Below are 22590 nucleotides of genomic sequence, written 5' to 3'. Positions count from 1 at the left end.
AAAAACACTGAGCTAATGTAGATGGAACTGGAAATCAAGTCTTCTGACTCAAAACCCATGATATTTCAAGTACATATCTCTTATCTATGGTTGGGGAGGAGGTTAACATAGATGTATTACTCATTTGCTCTTCCCCACCATTTAACATCATTCCTTGAGTGGCACCTCACTCAGTTTCAAAGCTTGGAAACCCCACTACTATGAGAGATCAACCACACCTGTCTCCTTTTCTGGTCCTTGACATTAAAGTCCCCAGAATTCTATAGCTTTAAGCATTGGCTACAAGAGAGAATGGGATCCCCAACAAGGCCCAGAGATAAACACTTTTGGAGAGTTCAGGGTGAGAAATTTTCTCCTGTAGCATATGCCCAAGAAATTTTCTCAGTTTCCTCAGAGTTGCAGAGGATGGAGAGCAAATTGAATGGTTTTGTGATTAATTCCCACCTCTAAGGGGCTCAGAAGAGGGATAAACTGAAATATGCCTGTCTTATCTTGTAGTACCAAAAGTGGGGGCATCCCTATTAGAGTCCCCAGGACACACACACACACACACACACACACACACATATGCACACACTCTTATGTAGGCTAGCGGGAAATCTACAGTTGCTCCTTTTGCTGTTATTGCTTAGTTAGACTTAAGTAATATTTCTAGTGTATTTATTTAACTTCCTTTTTAAAAATTATTTTCAAATTAATTTTTTCCAATTAATAAAAATTTATTTTCTATCTCTCTCACCTCTCTCCCTATACAAAATAACAAAAGTCTTGTAATAATTTTAATCTCCAAATGAAGATTACATTCAGGTTTTATAATGATCAGACTAACTACCTTAGAATAGTGTATTAATTCATCACAACAATCCCATCAAATCAGCAGAGCAAGGATATTCATATTTTACTGATGAAACTGAGGCCCAGAAAGGTAAGGTGATTTGTCCAGGGTCACACAGCCAGGATCTTGAGTCTTGAATACCATACTGCCTACAAACCACTCTTCATGTCTAGGGACAGGAGATGTAGGGTAGCAGAGAATGGCCTATATTTGTACCAATTGGATAATACTACATTCCTGACCTGGTGAGGCTAATTAATTAAATACTTTCCATTAATTAGGTCCCAGTCCAAGTACTACCTCCTCTTAAAAGCCTGCCCTAGTTCTTCCAGAACTCACTGATCTCTTCTTTCTCTGAGCCACCCCATTTTGACTGTACCAAGCAACCTAGCAGTTGCTTAAAAATAGTTCTAAATAGTTCTCATGTTTTTAGTCTCAGCTCCTCTAATTTTAATAATAACTCATATTTCTAGAGTGCTTTACTCATAAAAACTTTGAAGTTTAGAGTACAAGTATGGAACCCCATTTCATAGATGAGGAAACTGAGTCACAGAGAGGAAAAGTAGTTTTTCCCTGATCACACCATTAGGAGTTGACTTGGTTAAGGTTCAAACTCAGCTCTTCAGACCCTAAGTTGAAAGTTCTCTTTATTTAGTCATTCTTTTATCCAGGACAGAGATCATGCCTCCCCCTTCTCTTAACCAAAGACTCTAGCATAAGACTAGGTGTAAAGAGGGGACTCAGTAAGAACTGATTTAGAGTATTTTCATTTTCACAGACAATGGGAGACACATGGAACAGGAAAATAGAACAAGCATCTCTGAATTTATCCTCTTGGGACTATCTGAATGGCCAGATCAGCAGAGACTGCTTTTTGGGCTTTTCCTGGTCATGTACCTGATCACCGTGGTGGGGAACCTTCTCATCATACTAGCCATTAGCTCTGACTCACATGTCCAAAGCCCCATGTATTTTTTCTTGGCCAACCTGTCCTTTGCAGACATCTGTTTCACATCAACTTCTATCCCCAAGATGCTGGTGAACATTGAGACCCAGCATCAGACCATCTCCTATATTGGATGTATCACCCAGTTATATTTCCTTCTTACGTTTGGGGGTTTGGACAATCTCCTCCTGGCTGCAATGGCCTATGACCGCTATGTGGCTATCTGCCGACCCCTTCACTATGCCACAGTCATGAGCCCCCAGCACTGTGTGCTGATGCTGAGTGTGTGCTGGGCTCTGACCAATATTCCTGCCCTGACACACAGTATTCTGCTGGCCCACTTGGACTTCTGTACCCATCATGCCATCCCCCACTTCTTCTGTGATATTAGTCCCCTGTTAAAGTTGGCATGCTCAGATACCCACTTAAATGAATTGATGGTAATCATCATGGGAGCAATATTTCTCACTGGTCCCCTTGCCCTCATTGTCCTCTCCTATGCCCACATTACATCTGCTATCCTTGGTTTCTCTTCTCCTGAAGGGAGATGGAAAGCCTTCTCCACCTGTGGGTCCCACCTCACTGTAGTCTTACTCTTCTATGGTTCCCTAATGGGTGAGTATTTATTTCCTTCATCAAGCTACTCTATTCAAAGGGAAAGTGCAGCTGCTGTCCTCTACATGGTGGTGACCCCCATGATGAACCCATTCATCTATAGCCTGAGGAACAGAGATATGAAAGGGGCACTGGGGAGGCTTCTAGGGAATGGGAAAATGCTCTCCTCTCCATAACAACAATGGCTGCTCCTGATGCCAACTCCACCCTACTCCAGTCCACCCAAGCATATCCCACTCCACCCCATCTTCTCAGGTTCCTTCCTGAAACTTCCAGCATCAATCACATTTGACTATTATGAGAAAGCTATCTGAGAAGTCTTCACTGGGTGAAGCTTAGACTGGCCAAACCTTCCATGGGGAATTAGAAGATTTCCTTCATTTCCGCTTTATTCATTTATTTATGCAACAAACCTATATTTATTAAGCATCTACCATGTCCACTGGTGATGATATAAAGTTTAGATCAATCGTGGTACCTGTCCTCATGGTGTTTACATTATGGTCTCAGTGTTGTTCCACAAAACAGTACCACTTCAGCAGTGCATCAGAGCCATGTAGGGAGAAGACCTTGTGCTTTTTTCCTGCCAACACGCTGTTAGCCTAGACCCAAAATTGCTAGTTTGCTAAAGACCCAGAGCTTTCAAGGAGAACAGACTTTAAAAGTGTTTTGAATAGAAATATTATGAGCTATTATACTTAGAGTAATACAGGGCAGAAAGAAAGTAGTGAGGTGGGAGGGAAGGGGTTGGATATGTGGAATAAGGAGGAAGGGATTTCAGACATACAAAAAACTTGCCCTATACCTTTTTTTGCCATTTTTCTGAAGTTTTATGCCTGCCAATTCAATTTATTTTTGCTCCCAATCATGTTTCTGGTGTTTTTAATCAAGAAAGAGCTATTTTTTTATTTTAAAAAAATGGTGACATTATAGAGTCCAAGATGTGTTCACACTCCAGAAGGAATTTGAATTTAATATCTAGAGAAGCAAGGTGAATATTCTAATTTAGGTGTGTGAATAATAAAAGCTATTATGACAGTTTGCTAGCAGTTAAGGCTATGTAGGAAAAGTTAATAAATTGTATAGCACTGTTTCTTTTAACACTTTCTCATATTGTAAGAAGCCTTTTCCAGTTCTCCTTAATCTTAGCACCATCACTCTGACACTACCGTACTGTCCACATTCACCCTGCATATATCTTGTTTGTACATACTTGTTTGCATGTTATCTCTCCCATTAAATTTCTTGTGAGCTCCTTGAGAGCAGGGACTGTGTGACTCAGCATTTATCCCACTGTGTAGCACATTGTGGGTGCTTAATAAATGCTAATTGAATGTAATCAACTTTCCTGCTTCATTCATAAGTTAATTTGTTTTAATAAAGGGTATTATTTTTGTAAGAAAAAATGTAATTGTGCTTTCTCTTCATTATAAAACCTCACCAAAAGTGATTTGAGTAAAATTTTTGCCTACTTACTTTGTCCTTTTACATGCTTAATTCTACCTTCTGAGATTCAATTTTCTCTGTAAAATAAAGGGGTTCCATCCAATAACCACAAGGTCCATCCTAGCGATGACACTGTGTTCCAACATTATATGTTCTAATGCTTCTTGCAATTGAGTAGTCTAAGGTCCCTTTAAGCTCTGACATTCTATTCTCTCAAGCAAATCATACTTAAGTAACAGTGATAGTATATCACTTAGTAACCTCATGGCAGAATAGTCTAAATCAGTTTTCAGCAGTGAGTAGATTTCTATAGGCTCATAGAATCTAGGTCTGGAAAAGACTTTGGAGTCTAATGGTTCCTAGACCTCCCCCTTTTTTTTACCAGAATAATTTCATGGTTCCCCATATGATGGAAGTTTTACTTTTAGTATCTATTAAGAAAATGCATTACTTCATGAACTTAACTAGATTGATTTATATTTTGTTAATCACAAAAGCATTTACATACAGTTGAAAATACTCATTTATAGAAATCTGGGAGGTATATTACTCATTCAATTTTCAGAGGAAAAGTTTGCATATTTATTATACAGAGTTATTTTGTGAAATTGGCTTCTTGAGGAGACCTCATGGTCCAGCCAGGGTCCACAACCTGGAGTGTGCTGAAACCCACTCAAATTGGCTGTCAAGAGTCCCTTGTGGGGCTGCTAGGGGGAGCAATGGATAGAGCACTGGGCCTGGAGTCAGGAAGACCTGAGTTCAAATCCGGCCTCAGATGAGACACTTGACTCTTACTAGCTGTGTGACCCTGGACAAATCACTTAACCCCAATTGCCTCACCCCCCCAAAAAAAGAGTCCCTTGTTAAATTTTCTGTGTGAGCATTTATATCTCAGAAATCAGCTGATTCTACAAATCAAGGCTTGATTTATTGTTTTATTGATTGTCTAGACTTAAGAAAGTGATGGAGAAATTTTTAATATGCCAATTCAAGTTAAAAGTGTTTCATGCATACATTTTTTTTCCAGAGAGCTTATTGTTAAGTATTTACCAGTACATCCCTGTGACCACAGCTAACAGGTTAGGAATCACTGATCTAATCCAACACTCACTTTACAGATTAGGAAAATGTAGGCCAAATAAATCTCTGTTTCCTCCCAAAGTTCCATGGCTGGTAAGTGGCAGAGTGACAATCAAACCCCTATTTCCTCACTGCAGGTCCAGGGCTCTTTTCCACTGTAAACTATCAACAACTGAATCTGACCAAAGTAACATCATAGAGGAGAATATGAAGGTAGGGGATAAAAGAAGGCAACAGGCATGACCAGCAGAAGATGGGTAGAGACAAAGGCCACTGTTGAGAGAGAAGTAATAGTAGGTCCTGAATCAAGGAGACAAGAAAGTCCCATCTTGAAGCATTCCTCCTTGAAAATGTCAGCCAACCAAGTATGGCTAGGGTTCTTTTTCCTGATGGGTAGTAGGGGCTATCTAAATTATCTCAATATCTCTTATTTTTCACAGGCCTCAACTGGGATATTCACCTTGCTTCTCCTCATATGAAATTCATTCAATAAGAATTTGGTAAATGCTTACTAGGTGCAAGGCTGAAGATAATAACTGGCATTTATATACCTCTCTAAATTTGGCTAAGTGCTTTTACATCCCTGGTTTTATTTAAACTTTATAACAAGCCTATTAGCTAGGTACTATTAATCAACAAGAAGCATTTATCAAGTGCTTACTTTGTGCCAGGAACTTTGCTAGGGCTGAGGAACACAAACATAAACGCAAAGCAGTCCTGGCCCTTGAGAAGTTTACATCCTACTAGGGGAATATAGCATGTTCATAGGTAAGTAAATACAGGATATTAGAACATAGAAACTTTTACATACAGGCTATGTTTCCCATGTAGGTTATGTGCCACACAAACCACATGGGTTTGTCTAACTGTGGCTCATAGGGAGGCATTTTAAATATTTTTGAAATCTTATCAGACTTGTTCCAATGGAGACTTTGATTCCTGATTAAAGGAGAGCTGACATTTGGGTATAGGAAGCTAGCATGCTCTGCTCTCTTCAGAAAGGATATTTGAGACTAGGATTATATCCACCTACTCCCCCTAAATAGTACTAATCCAGGAGAAATGACTTTTTTTTATGTTTAAGCTGTTTTCCTGGTTAATAACAATAAAAATAACTACCCTTTATAAAGTGCCTTTAGTTTTGTCAAATGCTTTACTAATACCATTTAATTTTATCCTCAGAACAACCCTAGGAGGTAGGTGTTATCCCCATTTTATAGATGGGGGAATTGGGGCAGAAGATAAATGAGATTTGAGTTTAAGAGAGGTTTGAACTTGTCTTATTGACTCCAGATCCAATGTTCCATCCACTGCATCACCTAGTAGTCTATTACTTAATAGGGAAGGACTACCCCAAGTTGTATTCCAACATTTGACTCCTTTCTCATCAAGTGCTAGCTATATGAAGAGCATCATAAATTTAAAAAAAGTGAAAAAATAATTTATCCAAGCAAGTAGCAAATAAAAATCAGAGAAATCATACACATTAGAATACATTAGATGCTATATAGTATGAATTAGCTTTCCCACTAGGAGTTTTCTCAGTTCAACTAAGAGAGTGAGTCCTCAGTCTCAATCAAAGATTTGATTTAAAGGAAAGTTTCTCCATGTTTCTAAAGCAGCAAGCCAGAGATCAAGGATATGGAAAGGTACTCATTCATTTACTTGTCATTTGATTCTTGAAGTATTTCTCTCCCTTCAGGGGCTTGTTTCTGATAATTTCTTGAAAGATGCTGTCCAGGTCCTCCTTTTGATTATGGCTTTCAGGTAGGCCAATGATTCTGACATTGTCTCTCCTGGATCTATTTTCCAGGTCAGTTGTTTTTCTCTTAAGGTATTTTACATTTTCTTCTATTTTTTTCATTCTTTTGAATTCGTTTGATTCTTGATGTCTCATGGAGTCATTAGCTTCCACTTGGCCAATTCTAACTTTTAAGGAGTTGTTTTCCTCAGTTAGCTTTTGTACTTCCTTGCTTTTTGGCCAATTGTACTTTTTAAAGTGTTGTTTTCTTCAGTGGATTTTTGTATTTCCTTTTCCATTTGGCCAATTCTACTTTTTAAACAGTCATTTTCTTTTTACAAGCTGTTGACTCTCTTCATAATTCTCTTGCATCACTCTTATTTCTTTTCCCAATTTTTCTTCCATCCCTCTTACATGATTTTAAAGCTCCCTTTTGAGCTCTTCCATGAGTTCTTTCTTGAGACCACTTCCCATTTTACTTTTCCTTGGGGTTTTGCCCTTAGGTGTTTTGACAGTATTGTCCTCTTCTGAGTTTGTGTCTTGATTTTCCCTGTCACCATAATAACTTTCTATGATCACATTCTTTTTTTTGTTGTTGCTTTTAGCTCATCTTTTTTTGGCCCTTCCCTTTCTTCTAAAGTTGAGCTCTGGTCCGGGGGTGAAAGGGGCACTCTTTTAGGCTTTTTGTGCCAGGGGCTGCGGGCCCTGGCTGTTTACCTGGTGCTATACTAATGTTGCCCTGAGGCTCACAGGGGACCCTCATGTCTGGTTTTGTACTAAGGGGGTGGGGTGGGGGATGACTGGTGCTGCTGGATGTCATAAGAGTTTGGCAGCTTACCTGGTGCTGAGCCAGGATCCTAGTGCTAGTGTCTTACAAATTTGACTCAGTTTTCCATATATTTGAGAAATAAGGCCTTTATCAGAGACACTTTCATGCAACCTTCTTTCAGAATACTTTCCTGATTCCCTCGGTTATTAGTTCCTTATCTCAAATCATATATTTTGTATATAACCTGAGGTTCAAAACTAAACATTTGCCTAAGATTCTTTTTATTGGTGGAGAGAAGATGATTCATGCCTGGAAGAAGGTAGAGTTGAAAAGAGATTGGGAAAAGATGATTCTTCTGGCTTTTAGCTTCAAGAGAGGATAGAGTTCCAACTCTCTTCCGAGACAAGCCCCTGAAAGTTAATTTTCTGGGAACCAAGATGGTGGAGAAAGCAGTAAATTGCCATAACTCTCCCATATTCACCTCCCAACAACCATAAAATAGCACTCCAAAACAAATCCTGAAACAGCAGAACCAGCAAAAAGACAGGGTGAAGCAATCTTTGAACCCAAGAAACTTGGAAGATCAGCAGGATAAGTCTCTCTCAGTCAGGTAAAAGGGGAGAATATTCTAGGACAAGAAACACCCCAGAAAACCAGCAGCAAGCCCCACCTCAGCAAACCAGTGGGAAATCCTGAGCCCCAGTGCCGTAGAACAGGCAAATGTCCAGAGGAATTGCTGACTCCAGCTCTGAGAACTGCCACAAGCCTGGGCAAACAAGCAACCTTTAGCAGCCAGACCTCCATGTGCTTCAGTGCAGTCCTGTTTTACATTATTGCACATGTATAAACTATATCAGACTGCTTATCATCTTGGGGAGAGGGGAGAGGAGAGGGAGGGAGAAAAAATCTGAAACTCAAAATCTGTCAAAAATGAATGTTGAAAATTGTCTTTACATGTAGTTAGAAAAAAAATAAGATACTATTAAAAAAGAAGATGGCATGAGCCAAGTCTCAAAAGGAAAGAGGGGGCTTAAGAGGTATGTTTGAGGAGGGTGAGCATTCCAGGCATTGGGGAAAGTCTATGCACAGGCATGGAGGCTAAAGATGGATTCTCCAGCTTCCAAGGTTTGATAAATGAGATGAAATGTCTTGTATTGGAGAATGGCAAATAGACCAGACTGGCTAGAGTATACAGTGTAAAGGGACAGTAATGTGTAATTAGTCTGGGGGTGGTGACTGTATTATTAGAGAAAAATGAACAGATATGAGATATTTTGAGGAAGTACAATTGAGAAGACTTGGAAATTTATTGGGTATGGGGATGAGGGAGAGCAAAGAGTTAGAGATGACTCCTAGGCTCTGAAATTGAGTGATTAGAAGAAAGGTATTGCCTTCTATAGTAATAGGGAAGTTAGAAGGCTGGGTAAGTTTAAGAGGAAAAATAATTTGTTTTATTTTGAATATAATGAGTTTGAAATAATTATGGGACATCTAGATGGAGATAGCAAGGAGAGAGAAAGAGATATAGAACTGAAGTTCAGGGGAGAAGTAAGATTTGTATATGTTTACTTAGAAGTTACCTTCTTAGAGACTGAACTGAATAAATTGAGAGCTGATGAGATCATTGAGAGAGTGTGTAGATAAGGAAGAGGAGAGGTCTCTGGCCAGAGCCTTCCATATGCGTGGATGATTCAGCTGCAAAGACGTCTGAGATCAGACCCAATAGATAGAAAGAGAAATAACAACGAAGTCCTACAAAACTCCAAAAGGAGGAGAGGGTGATCCCCTAAATCAAATACTGCAGAGAAGTCAATACAGGATGAGGCCTGAGAAAAGGCCAATAAATGTGGCAACAAAGAGAACAATGGAGATAAGAACTTTCTCTTTGATGAAAGTTCCAGTAAAACTGGAAAGCAGGAAAAAATTGGGTTTAGAACAAAATTTCATACTGTGTACCAACAGACTCCAAATGAGTATATAACATAAATATGGACACATTAGAGGACAAGGGAAAGTGAAATCTTTCACAACTATGGATAAAGGGAGAATTCCTAACTAAATAAAGGGTAGAGATGATCACAAAAATACATTGGAAACTTCAACTGCATACAATTAAAAAGTGTTTACACAAGGAAAATCAAGGTAATTCTATTTACAAAGTAAATAGTTAACTGGGGAAAATGTTTGCAGCAATTTTTTTGGGTAAGTTAATGTTCAAGATATATAGGGAATTTCTACAAATATGTAAGAATGACAGCCATATTCCAATAGGTAAATGGTCAAAGGATATGAACAAGCAGTTTTCCCCCACAAAAAATAAATGCAAGTTATCAACAGCCATTATGGAAAAAATGCTTCAAATCACTGAAAATAAGAGACATGGCAACTAAACAACTCTAAGGTTCCATCTCCTATCACAAAGACTAGCAAAAGTACAAAAGAGGAAATGGCAGTTATTGGAAGGATTTTTGGAGGATAGGCACACTAATTTATTTTGGAAGAGGTATGAATTGGTACATCAGATCAGGGAATTAACTTGTATATGCCCCCAAATTCACTAAACTGTTCATAATCTTGGACCCAATGATTCTATTGCTAGGCACATATCCCCAAAGATAGAGCAAAAGAACTCATATGTATATATAGTTATAGAAGTATTTTTGTTGTAACAAAGAACTAGAAACAAAATGAGTACCCATCAATTAGGGAATTTTTGAACAAACTATAGTATATGAATGGATTAAAATATGATGATGGCATAAGAAATGATGAAACAGATTCAGAGAATCCTGAGAGGACTTTATGAACAGATAAAGAATGAATTGAGAAGAAACAAGAGAATAGTTTATATGATGATCATGGTAATATAAAGGAGAACAGCTCTGATAGATTTCAGAGCTTTAATCAATACAGTGATGTGACTAGTCATAACTTCAGAAGACTAATAATGAAACATGCTTCCCACCTCTTGGCAGAAAGGTAGAAGAACAGAGATGCAATGTGAGATAGAGTCAATGTGTTTTTTGTTTTACCTGACATTAGTGGGTTACAAGGGAGGGCTTCTATTTGGGGAGGGGATAGAGTTGGTGGGTAGAATGCTGATGCAAAAAAGAAAGAAAATATCATCAATGAAACATTCTAAAAATATTCTGAAGCAGAAGAAAGTTTATAAGGGGACACTGAAAATTTTGCTACTATAATGTTAAATTTAATATACCTTAAAAAACAAAATCTACCTTACCAGAGTTTCATATACAGCCTTCTTTATATATTGAAATGTTCATATTTATTTTTAATAATAAAAAGAGATCATTAGTGATCTCGAAAAGAGCAATATATTTATAATGATGGAAGATAGATTCCAAGGGATTGATAATTAGGAGAAAGGTGAGAAAATGGAGGCAATGAGTGTAGACAGCTCTTTTTTTTTCCCAGAGTTTAACCATGAAAGGGAGGAGATAGAAACATGACAGATGAATAGATAAATGCAGGCAGATAGATAGAAATGTGGAGGGACAGAGAGATGAATGGATGGACATACATACATGTAGATAAACAGATGAATTAGATATAAAGAAGTGAAAGAATTTATTAGGCACTTACTGTGTGTCAAGCACTGTGCTAAATTCTAGAAATACAAATTACAAGCCAAAAGAAAGAGAAGAGAGATTAAAAATGCAACTTGAGGGTTTAGTAGGGTCAAATGAAAACTTTTTAAGCATAAGACAGGTCTGAGCATACTTGTAGGCATCTGGGAAAGGACCAATGTGAGAAGTGCTTGGAAATTGGGAAAAAGAAAGGATGCTTGAAGGGTCAAGCTTTTGGAAAAGAAGAAGATATGAACTAAGGGCATGAATAGAAGGGTTGGTGTTGGCAAGAAGGACTAGCTCTTCCTCTGAGACAAAGTAGGAGAGGATGGAGGTTGATTTTGTAGTTATTTGAAGAGTAGAAGTGGGGAGAAGAGGGAGCTCATCACAGATGGCTTCTTTTTTTCCAGTGAGTTATGAAGTGAGACCCTTTACTGAGGTGAAGGGCAAAATGGTGGTGGTACGAAAAAAAATTATTTGAAATAAACAATGTGGAGAGTATGATATAGAAATTATAGAGGAAAAGTAAAAAGATTTGGCATACAGCAGTGAGTGTCCAGATGAGCCTGGATAACATAAATTTATAGTGGTCAAATTAATATTCCTGAACGCAAGTCTGATCATGTAACTTTCCCTGCTTAAATAGCATCAGTGACTCCCCAGTTCCCTTAGGATAAAATACAGATCCCTCTCTTTGGCATTTAATCCCACAAGTGAGGTGCAGCTTATCTTTCTAGGATGACTAACCATTGTTCTCACGCATTCTGTGTTTTGACAAGGCTACACTTCTCCCAGTTCTCTATGAATGACATTCCATCTCTTCTATATCCGTACACAAGGCATCCCCCATACCTCGAATGCTCTCTCTCTCTCCTTATATATGTCTCTGAGAACTCATAGTTCTTTTCAGCCTCATTTCAATTTCTACTTCCGTCAAGGAACCTTTCCTCATTCTCCAAGTCTATTGTGCTTCACTCTACCCAAATCAGCATGTGTTTATTTTTATATCCTGCATTTACTTACTTGTGAACACATTATTTTCCCTTAGTAGAATGTAAGTTCGTTTAAGGAAGAGATTTTCTTTTATGCATTTGTATGACTAGCCCCTTGCACAGTTCCAGGTGCTTAATAAATACTTCTTGATTGATTGATTGATTGACTCAGCAAGTATGATTGTATGACTTCTTGTTTGAACAATCCATGACCAGGGTCCATAAAGGGATGGTCCAGAATAAGACAACAGGGCAAGGGACTCATGGGTCAAAGACAGTGTAAAGTTGAAATGATTAGCTACAGAATTCAAAATTTTAAGGGATTAAAAATGACCAGAGCAAGTACAATGGCCTCAGAAAGAAAGGGTGGTGTGGTAAAGACAGAAAATAGGTTTAGGAGAGGTAAGGAATAAGGACATCTAAAAGGATAGGAAGTTATGGTCAGATATAGAATTTGGAAAATATTGACTGTAGATGTGGAATAGCTATGGGTGATGCCAGCATGAAAACTATAATTATCTGTGACTGAGGTGGTATCATTATGTCAAGAGAACAGGAAACTTACGATTGTAGAGGTTAAGCAATTTGCCTGTGGTCACTCTATTAGTAAATGTCAGTGGTGGGATTTGAATTCAGGTCTCAACTCTGATATGAGTTGGGGTTTAGCTGAAACTAGGAAGCTTCATTGTTTTTGAAAATCTTGCTTAACACCTTCTAAAAACAGTAATCCAAAGGTCTGGTTCTAAGTTCACTTTATTTCAATACTTAGTTTTAAAAGCTGTCTCACATAAAAGAAGATGCTTCATAAAAATACATAGGTCCAAATGAAAGAAGTGCATGTTTAGATGTGCTTACTAAATCACGAGCCTGATTTTTTCCAGTCTCATCCATTATTCAAAGGGTTCTGTTACAATTCAGCTAGTGGATTTATATCTTCTTTGATGTCATCAATTGTCCTTATAAACTAATAAAACATTTAGGTTTTTCTTTTTTTTTAACAAATGGGTTCAAAATCCACTGAAATACTTCTTTTTTCAGATTTTTTTAAAAGGTTAGAAAATTATGTTTCCATACTCTAAGTGTGTTGATGAAAGTGTTTTATAGCTGACACAGATCATCTTAAATATCAAAAGCTCAGTTTTTACATGTTTTACTTATACTGAAGGTTTCAATCTATTATTAGCTGATATATTAAGGCACAGTATACACTGAGGGTAAGGTTTATCATTAACAACAATGAATATGAATTTGTATTTTAAATAATCTCAAAAATTTCAAATGATTTTTGGCTAACTTCTGGTCAGATCTGATTAGATTGTAACTGAGTTTTTACCTTTCAGTATGGCTGATGAAGAACTCATCCTTGAGATAGGAGAAGCATCAGATCTGTCATAATCTTGTCATTAGCTTGTGCTTATATTATTAGCATTAACTTCAACATTGGAATTTTTACAGAGACATTTTCTTTTTTCTTTTTATCTTTTTGCTGGGCAATCAAGGTTAAGTGACTTGCCCAGGGTCACACAACTAGTAAGTGTCATGTGTTGTGTGTCTGAGACCAGATTTGAACTCAGGTCCTCCTGATTCCAAGGGCTGAGCTCTATTCACTGTGCCACCTAGGTGCCCCCTACAGAGATATTTTCAAACCACTTGTCTATTTTGTGATGATTAATTTAATTAAAACTAGACAAAAAATCTAGATAATACACTTATCTGGTGTTAACCAGACTGGAACTGGCCTCTAACTGTTGGGTAGCTAAAGCCACACAAAGCAGGCCAGAGACAGGAGAGTCAGGACACAAACAGAAGTTTAATTAATTTCAGAGTGAGAAAAATGATGTTTACAAATAGAAGCCCCACCTCCTGAGAAGGAGGGCTTAATATGCTGGGACAAGGCAGTACTTTATACACACAAGTGGGCTAGACTATGACGCAATCATTCTTAGCTGTTTCCATGTCATGCTCATGCATGGCCTGGGTCCTGTGGGAACAGTTCTTAAGTTGATTGTCTCAGGTCTTGGGGGTCATGATTACTCTCCAGGGTATAGAACCAGAGTTCTGTGATGGGAACAGGAGTACAAAAAACAGGGATTGTGAGTATGACAGAGATATGATGGATATTGGCTATCAGGCTCCTGGGAAATAGGAAGAGAAATCCCTCAGTGAACACGTGGTGCTAGTCAAAACAATACACTATACCAGAGGGTGAAATTATCCAGAGCACAAAGGATTATTGTTATGCCAAGCTCAGGGCACAGCTTGTTTGCTGGGCCTTAGCTCTGGGAAACAGGCTGTCTCCAAACTATTTTGACACTAGGCATACATAAAGTTCTGCACCTTATAATAAAAAGACTAAAAGTGAATGAACTAATGGGCATTAATTTCTCAGTATACTTCATGCACTTACTGTATGTGAAGTATGAACACCTGATATACTGACTGAGTAATGACACCAGTGATAAACTTTTTTGTCTGCTTTCACTGTTTTTTAAATAATATTTTATTCCCCCCCAATCAAATGTAAAAACAATTTTAACATTTTTTTGAGCCTTGAGTTCCAAATTGTATCTCTCCCTCTCTCTCCTCCCACCTTCCTGAGACAGTAAGCAATCTGATATCTAATATAGGTTATACATGTACAATCATGTGAAACATATTTCCTTATTAGTCATTTTGTGGAAGAAAACTTGAACAGGAAGAAAGAAGAGAGAGACAGAGAGAGAGAGAGACAGAGAGAGAGAGAGAGAGAGAGAGAGAGAGAGAGAGAGAGAAGAAAGAGAAAGAAAGAAAGAAAGAAAGAAAGAAAGAAAGAAAGAAAGAAAGAGAAAAATAGAATGGTTTAGTCTATATTCAGACCTTTCTGGAGGAGAATAATATTTTTCATCATGAGTTGCTTGGGATTGTCTTGGATTATTGTATTATTGAGAATAGCTAAGTCATTCACCATTATTCATCATACTATGTTCCTGTTACTGTGTACAGTGTTCTCCCAGTTCTGCTCACTTCACTCTGCATCAGTTCATGTAAATCTTTTAGGCTTTTCTGAAATAATTCTGCTTGTCATTTCTTATAGCAAAATAATATTCCATTATAACCATATATCACAACTTGTTCAGCCATTCCCCAATTGATGGGCATCTTCTCAATGTCCAATTCTTAGCCACCACAAAAAAAGCTGTTAAAAATATTTTGTACACGTAAGTTTTTCCCTTTTTAAAAAATCTTTTTGGGATACCTAGTATTTAGGATCTAGTAGTGATATTGCTAGATCAAAGTTGCATGCACAGTTTTATAGCTTTTGGGCATAGTTCCAAATTGCTCTCCAGAATGGTTGGATCAATTCACAATAACGCATTAGGGTCCCAATTTTCCCACATCCCCTCCAACATTTATCATTTTCCTTTTCTGTCATATTAGCCAATCTGATAGGTGTGAGATAGCACTTCAGAGTTATTTTAATTTGCATTTCTCTTATCAATAGTGATTTAGGACATTTTTTTTCAGATGACTATAGATAACTTTGATTTCTTCATCTGAAAACTGGCTATTCATATCCTTTGACCATTTATTGATTGAGGAATTACTTGTATTCTTATAAATTTGATTCAGTTTTCTATATATTTGAGAAATAAGGCCTTTATCAGAGATGCTTGCTGTAAAAATGTTTCCCCAGTTTTCTGCTTTCCTTCTAAAAAACCTTTTATACTCATATGTATATATATGTATGTATGTATGTATGTATGTATGTATTGTTCCTTCTTGAACCCATTCCTGATGAAAGTTGGTTTTCAGAACCAACAGTCTTCCTCCCCTATCTAATTCCTCTGTGTCAGTATCCCTCTTGAACCTTATTTGTATAAAATAATTACTCTTTTTAGCTGTTCCTAAATGGTTTTGCTTTTTAAAGTAATATCATATGCAAGTCTACTGCAATCTTTTTTACAAACTACTTAATTACTAATAACAATCTTAGACATATGTTTTACATTTTACATACATAAAAAGTAAATAGTCTGTCCTTATTGAGTCCCTTGTAATTAGTCTTTGGTATGTACCTTACATTTCTCTTGGATCTTGTATGTCAAATCTTCTATTAAGTTCAGTTTTTTTTAAACAAAGTCATGGAAGTCTGACAGTTCATTAAATGTCCATTGCTTTTTCATTCAAGATTATGCTTAACTTTTCTGGGTATGATATTTTTGGCCACAACCCCAGTTCTTTTGCTCTTCAATATATAGTGCTCCAAGTCCTGTGGTCTTTTAGTGTGGTCACTGCTAGGTTTTGTGTGATTCTAATTGTGGCACTGCCATATTTAAATTTTTTTCTTGTTGCTTGTAATATTTTATCCTTGTTCAGAATTTGACTATAGTATTCCTACGGGTTTTCCTTATAGGTTCTCTTTCAGGTGGTGATCAGTGGATTTTTTCTATTCCTACTTTCTCCTCTTGTTCTAATGCTTCAGGACAATTTTCTTTAATTATTTCTTGTATTATTGTATGATGATTCTTTTTTTTAATCATAGCTTTCAGGTAGTCTGATTATTCTAATGTTTTCTCTTCTTGGTCTGTTCTCCAGATCAGTTGTTTTTCTTATGAGATGTTTCACATTCTCTTCTATTTTTTCATTCTTTCTATTTTGTTTCATTATTTCTTGGTCTCTTTATAACTTCACTGGCTTCCCCTTGCCCAATTCTGATTTTCAAGTAGATGTTTTCCTCCTTAAGATTCTGGATCTCCTTTTCTAATTGGTTGACTTTCTTTTCATAATCTTCTTGGGTTGTTCTTCTTTTTTTTTTTTTAGTTTTTCCTCAATCTCTGTCGCTTGATTTTTAAAGTCTTTTTTAAAAAGTTCTTCTATGAATTCTTTTTGAGCTGGTGACCATTTGATGTTACTCTTTGGGTTAGAAGAGGGTTTTTCTGTTTCAGTATCCTCTGAAGATGAACCCCAGTCTTCTCGATTCCCATATCAACTCTCTATGATTGGATTCTTTGTCCTTTGCCTGTGAATTTTTTTAAAATTTGTAATAACTTAGTTTTTATAATCATCTCTAGTCCTGGGGCATGGGGAATGGTACCTCTGTCTTCATATCCTCCTTCAGTTCTCCCCTCTGGCCTGGAACTGGAACCAAGACCACCAGTTTCCCATAAGTGCACATAGTCAAAGATGTCCCTACCCTACTGCTTCTGCACTCACTGGGCACATACTGGTTCCTTCTTGATCTTGCTGTGTCTGCAGCACAGCCGGCTCTGGCATTCCTTGTCAGCAGAGGCTCCCTCAATCTTCCTGGGTTCTGGAGCTCAATACCTCTCACTGTCCTGGGGGTAAAAGTTCCTGCAGCTGGGGCTGAGGCAGCTTCCCAACCTAGCTAATCCTAAGGCTTGTTGCTTGTTTTTTAAGTGTACCTAGGAACTAGCCTTGAGTTGTTTACTCTTCACAGGGACCAAACCTCATCCTGGGATTTTTCTTCAGATCTTCTCCTATTATCCCAGAAGGACCCCTGTTCTGCCCCTACTCTTATTTATTTTTACCACTCTGTGTTCTCCCTGAGGTGCTATTTCATCTCTTTTGTAGAGGAAAATATTGAGAGCTTGGAATTTTCTGACCTACTCCACCATCTTCCCAGAATCCTCTAGTTCATTGATTCTTAAACTATCTCTCCTTTATCTGTTTTCCCACATTAGTTTTTTAAATAGAAAATTTCTTATAGTTTCTTGTCTTTTCCAATATTTTGATTTTAATATTTCTTGTTGTATCATAGATTCATTAACTACTTCTTGATTGATTCTAATTTGCAAGGAATTTAGTACTTGCGTAAAGTTATTTTTTCAACTCTTGTGCTAATGTATTAATTTTATTTAGAAGTAAAGCTCTCATTTCTTTTCTAATTCTTTTAGTATTATTATTTAATTTATAAGATCATTTCAAAACTCTTTTATAAAACATTTGCTTCATTTCTTCCAAGAATTCTAATTGACCACATGGTCAAACTGTTTTTTTCTGCAAGCCTTGCTTGTGGGTGTTTAGGAATTATTTTCTTCTTTAGTATTTATGGCTTAAGTGTACCTGGTACAATAGTAGCTCTTTATTTTGGGACCTTTTACTCCTCATTATTAAGCATTTCTTCTTGAATTGGGATTTTGCATTAGGATTAAGCTCTGTACATTACTGGAGAGAATGTCAAGGTCTTTCTTGGTCCTATTTTGCATTCTCTGCTGTGTTCTACAAGTATTGAGGACTGGGTTCTTTGAGGATCTCAGAGTTAGATCACAGTAGAGGCCTGATAACTTTCAGTGTTCTGATTTAGGGTGAAGTTGTGATGGATCTATAACTAGATCAACGTCTTCCTGGACTGAGATTTGCAAGCTCTTGGCCTTAGTTTGGGTCTAGATGACACAACTGTAGACATCACCCTTGGTGGAGTTCTGTGAGATTGCTTCTGGGTCCAGACCCTGTTAGATAGCTGAAGAACTCTGGATATTGAGAGAGAGGTGAGGTGGGGCTATAAACTCCCTCTTAGTCTGAGCTCCCTGACATGATCACTCAACTTCAGACCTCAGACCAGATGGAGGTAGAATCCATGACCTCACTATAGGACCAGCATCACACAGCTGCTGATTGCCTCTGCTCCTGATGGCCTCAGGTCAGGTCTCATCTGGGACTACTGGATGGACAATCAGACTACTCCTTGCTCTGGAGCACAGAGATAGGTCAGCCTTAGGTAATTTTCTAAGTCTAGATTGGTTCTATAACACAATCCTGGGGTCAGAGTTATACAACCATAGACTAGATTTGTTCCTGCTCCCTTCTCTACTGTTTCTTGTTCTTTGACCCAGCTGCAGGTCAGCCTTGATCCAAACCCAAACTATCTTCTAAGTTCATGCTAGATCCACAACTCAGGGGCTCTGGGGTCAAAGAGATGCAGCTGTTTACTGACTCCTTAAAATAACTTAAAAAGACTTTCTTAGATCTTTGGTGGAGTAACTGTAAGGAAAGGCTAGCCTGTATTGCTCCCTCTGATTTGGCCATCATGGCAGATCTGCTCACAGATTCACAGGAGACAAAATCTGAGGAAGGATATAAATAAAATTAATGGTTGTGGAAAGAGCCAGATGGAAGATTAGAGGCAAACACCCAGTTGAACTCTTTCAATATTCTCCTCATAAACAACTTTAAAATAACTTCTCAAGTCAAATTTTAGAGTGGCAGAGCCAACAAAAGGTCAGAGGGAGGCATTTTCCCACCTAAAACAACCTTAGGAAGTTGGCAGGAGTGGTCTATAATATTAAGATGGGAGTTGGCCCAGAGCCTGGCAGCAGCACCAGACCATGGAGGTAGCTGTAACAGCCATGGTAACAGCAGCAACTTTAGGATTTCTCAACCCAAAGACAGTAAGGGTGGTCAGACAACTGATCAGAAACAGATTACGGGGGACCCTTTGCTGGCATTGGTGCTAATTGGCAACTCTATTGCCTATACACAATTCTGGGTTGCAGTTCCAAGGCAGAGAGAAATACTGGTGGTCAGTTAAAAGGCAGCAGGAGCCCTGGTGCCAGTTCTAATATAGAGAGGAGCACTAGTACTTGTGACCGAAGGAGAGTAGGGTACCTGGTCATAGTTCCAGGGTTAAGAGAAGTACTAACACTTGTGGCTTCAGGGAGCAGGGTAAAGCACAGAGCAGAAGAGCAGTGACCACATCTCTCCCCAGATCATACCACCTTGGTAGTACCAAAAACTTAAATATGCCCAAAACTAGCTCTGAAAAGAGCAGCACAAAAAAGCCTGAAGCTTGGCAAAGTGCCTCCCCACCCCCAGATAAACAGAGCCCAAATTTAACCCAAGTTCAACCAAGTTCAACCAAACCCAAGTTCAAAGTCAAGAAAAAAGCAGGAAAAATGAGCAAACAACAACATCAAAAAGAACTTGACCATAAAAATCTGTTATGGCAGAGAAGACCCTGACATAAAATCAAAAGAAGGCAACAATTTTTTTTTTTAAAAAAAAGCTACAAAGCCTCAAAGAAAAATGCTAATTGGACTCAAGTCTAATAAGAATTCTTGACAGAAAAGCCTTCACATGGACAAAAATATTTATAGCAGCTCTTTTTTGTAGTGGCCACGAATTGGAAATTGAGGGGATGCCCATCAGCTGGGGAACTGCTGAACAAATTGTGGTATATGAATGTAATGGAATATTACCATGCTATAAGAAATGGTGAGCAGGTAGACTTCAGAAAAACCTGGAAAGACTCGAATGAACTGATTCTGAGTGAAGTGAACAGAACCAGGAGAACATTGTACACAGTAACAGCCAAAAAGTGTGATGACAAACTTTGATAGACTTATCTCTTCTTAGCAATGCAAGGGTCCAAGACAACTCTAAAGGACTCATGATGGAAAATGCTGTCCACATCCAGAAAAAGAACCATGGAGTCTGAATGCAGATTGAAGCATATTATGTGCACTCTCTCCCTCCCTCTCTCTCTCTCTCTCTCTCTCTCTCTCTCTCTCCATATATATATATATATATATATATATATATACATATATATATATACACATATATGTATCTTTGTTTTTTCTTTCTTTCTCATGGTTTCTCCCGTTGGTTCTAGTTCTTCTTTACAACATGACTAATGTTAAAATAGGTTCAATATGAATGTATATGTAAAGCCTATACCAAATTGCATGCCATCTTGGGTTGGGGAGAGGGAAGAAATGGGGAGAAAATTTGGAACTCAAAATCTTATGGAAGTGAATGTTGAAAACTAAAAATAAATAAATGAAAAAATTCCCAAAAGAGTTAAGAATGCGAGAAAAATTTGAGATAAGAAATGAGAGTGATGCAAGAAAATTATGAAAAGAGAATTAATAACTAGATAAAAGAGGCTCAAAAATACTGAAGAAAATAACACCTCAAAAAAATTGGCCTAATGGTAAAAGAAGCACAAAAATGAACTGAAGAACTCCTTAAAATCAGAATTGGCCAAATGGAAAAAGAGGTCCTAAAAGCTCACTGAAGAAAATAATTCCTTAAAAATTAGAATTTGGCAAGAGGAAGCTTATAACTCCATGAGACATCAAGAAACAATCAAAGTAAAAAAAAATGAAAAAAAATAGAAGAAAATGTGAAATATCTCATCAGAAAAAAAAAACTAAACCAGATCCAGGAGAAATAATTAAGAATTATTGGACTATATGAAAGCCATGATCAAAAAAATGCCTTAGGTATCATATTTCAAGAAATTATCAAGGAAAACTGCCTTGATATCTTAGATTCAGAGGGTAAAATGAAAGAATCTGCCAATCACATCTTGAAAGAGATCCCACAATGAAAATTCCCAGGAATATTAGAGCCAAATTTTAGAACTCCCAGGTCAAGGAGAAAATGCTCAAAGCAGCCAAAAAGAAACTATTATCCTTCAGCTGAAGTATAAAAGGCAGGGATAGCAATCATGACCTCAGACAAAGCAAAAGCAAAGATAGACCTAATTCAAAGAGATAAGCAGGGAAACTACATTTTGTTAAAATGTACCAAGGACAATGAAATAATATCAAAACAAATTAAGGGCAAACTTCTCTGATAAAGATCTCATTTCTCAAATATATAGGTAACTGAGTCAAATTTATTAAAAATAAGAGCCATTCCCCAATTGATAAACGGTCAAAATGAACAGGCAGCTTGCAGAAGAAATCAAATCAATCTATGTTGTTGTTATTGTTCAATCATTTTAATCATGTCCAAATTTGTATTTAAAGCTTAATCACAAGTCCTCTTGGGTTAAGCTAAACACACTAATTGAACTGAACATTCATGATTTATTTAAAAGTCTGTACATTTATTCCAATGTACATAAATTATAGCCCTCCTCCAGAACAAGTTTAATATTTTTATTCCTATAACACATGTGGATATATTTAAAGCATTTGAAACTAAGATATTTAAGTAATTTGAAACAGATGACAAGAAAATAAAACATTTATCTCTAAAAAAAATTTAATGGTCTTTAATGAAAGAGATGATGTATCATAGTGAAAAGTTCTAGACCTGGAGTCAGGAAAACCTTGATTCAAATAGTGCCACTGACCTAGCTGTGTGGCCTTAGCCTCTTTTAATCTGTTTTCCTCATGTGTAAAATGGAAAGAAAAATACCTGTTGTACCTAATTCCTAAAGTTGCTATGAGGATTCAAAAGATTCATATCTATAAAAGTCTTTGCTCACCTTAAAACACTGCCTCAATTTCAGCTATTATTACATTCTGAAGTTGTCATGAAGCTCAATGTTATTGAGATTTCAGCTTAAAATCAGGGAAAACTTTCTATCAATTGGATCTTTCCTCAAGTGGAATGGGTGTCTTTTGAGAAATAGCTTCCCAACCTCTGGAGGTCTTCAATGAGGTACTACTTATCCCATATGTTGTAAGAAGGTATTCTTTTTAAGGGACAGACTAAAGTTGATGAATCCTAAGTTTCCCGCCAGTGCTGGGATTTTATTGTTCTGTATGATGCATTGAACTTGGGCTTGAGGAGGACATGGCAGTCATGTACAAGCATTCAAAGGACTGTCTTGTGGAAGAGTGGA

The 22590-nt window shown here is 37.4% G+C and overlaps 1 protein-coding gene across 1 annotated transcript; it reads left to right on the top strand.

Moving 5' to 3' along the window:
- The first annotated feature begins 1624 nt into the window (after positions 1-1624).
- LOC114047254 (olfactory receptor 1N2-like) lies at positions 1625-2572 on the top strand. Its single transcript, XM_027868037.1, has one exon. The coding sequence runs from the start codon at positions 1628-1630 to the stop codon at positions 2570-2572; it is 945 nt and encodes a 314-aa protein (XP_027723838.1). The 5' UTR covers positions 1625-1627.
- The last annotated feature ends 20018 nt before the right edge of the window (positions 2573-22590 follow it).

Source organism: Vombatus ursinus, unplaced genomic scaffold (genome assembly GCF_900497805.2).
Source record: "Vombatus ursinus unplaced genomic scaffold, bare-nosed wombat genome assembly UNPS02014786.1, whole genome shotgun sequence".
NCBI classification, from domain to species: Eukaryota; Metazoa; Chordata; class Mammalia; order Diprotodontia; family Vombatidae; genus Vombatus; species Vombatus ursinus.
The sequence above is the reverse complement of the archived record's forward strand: the minus strand, read 5'-3'. Positions and strand labels throughout refer to the sequence as shown.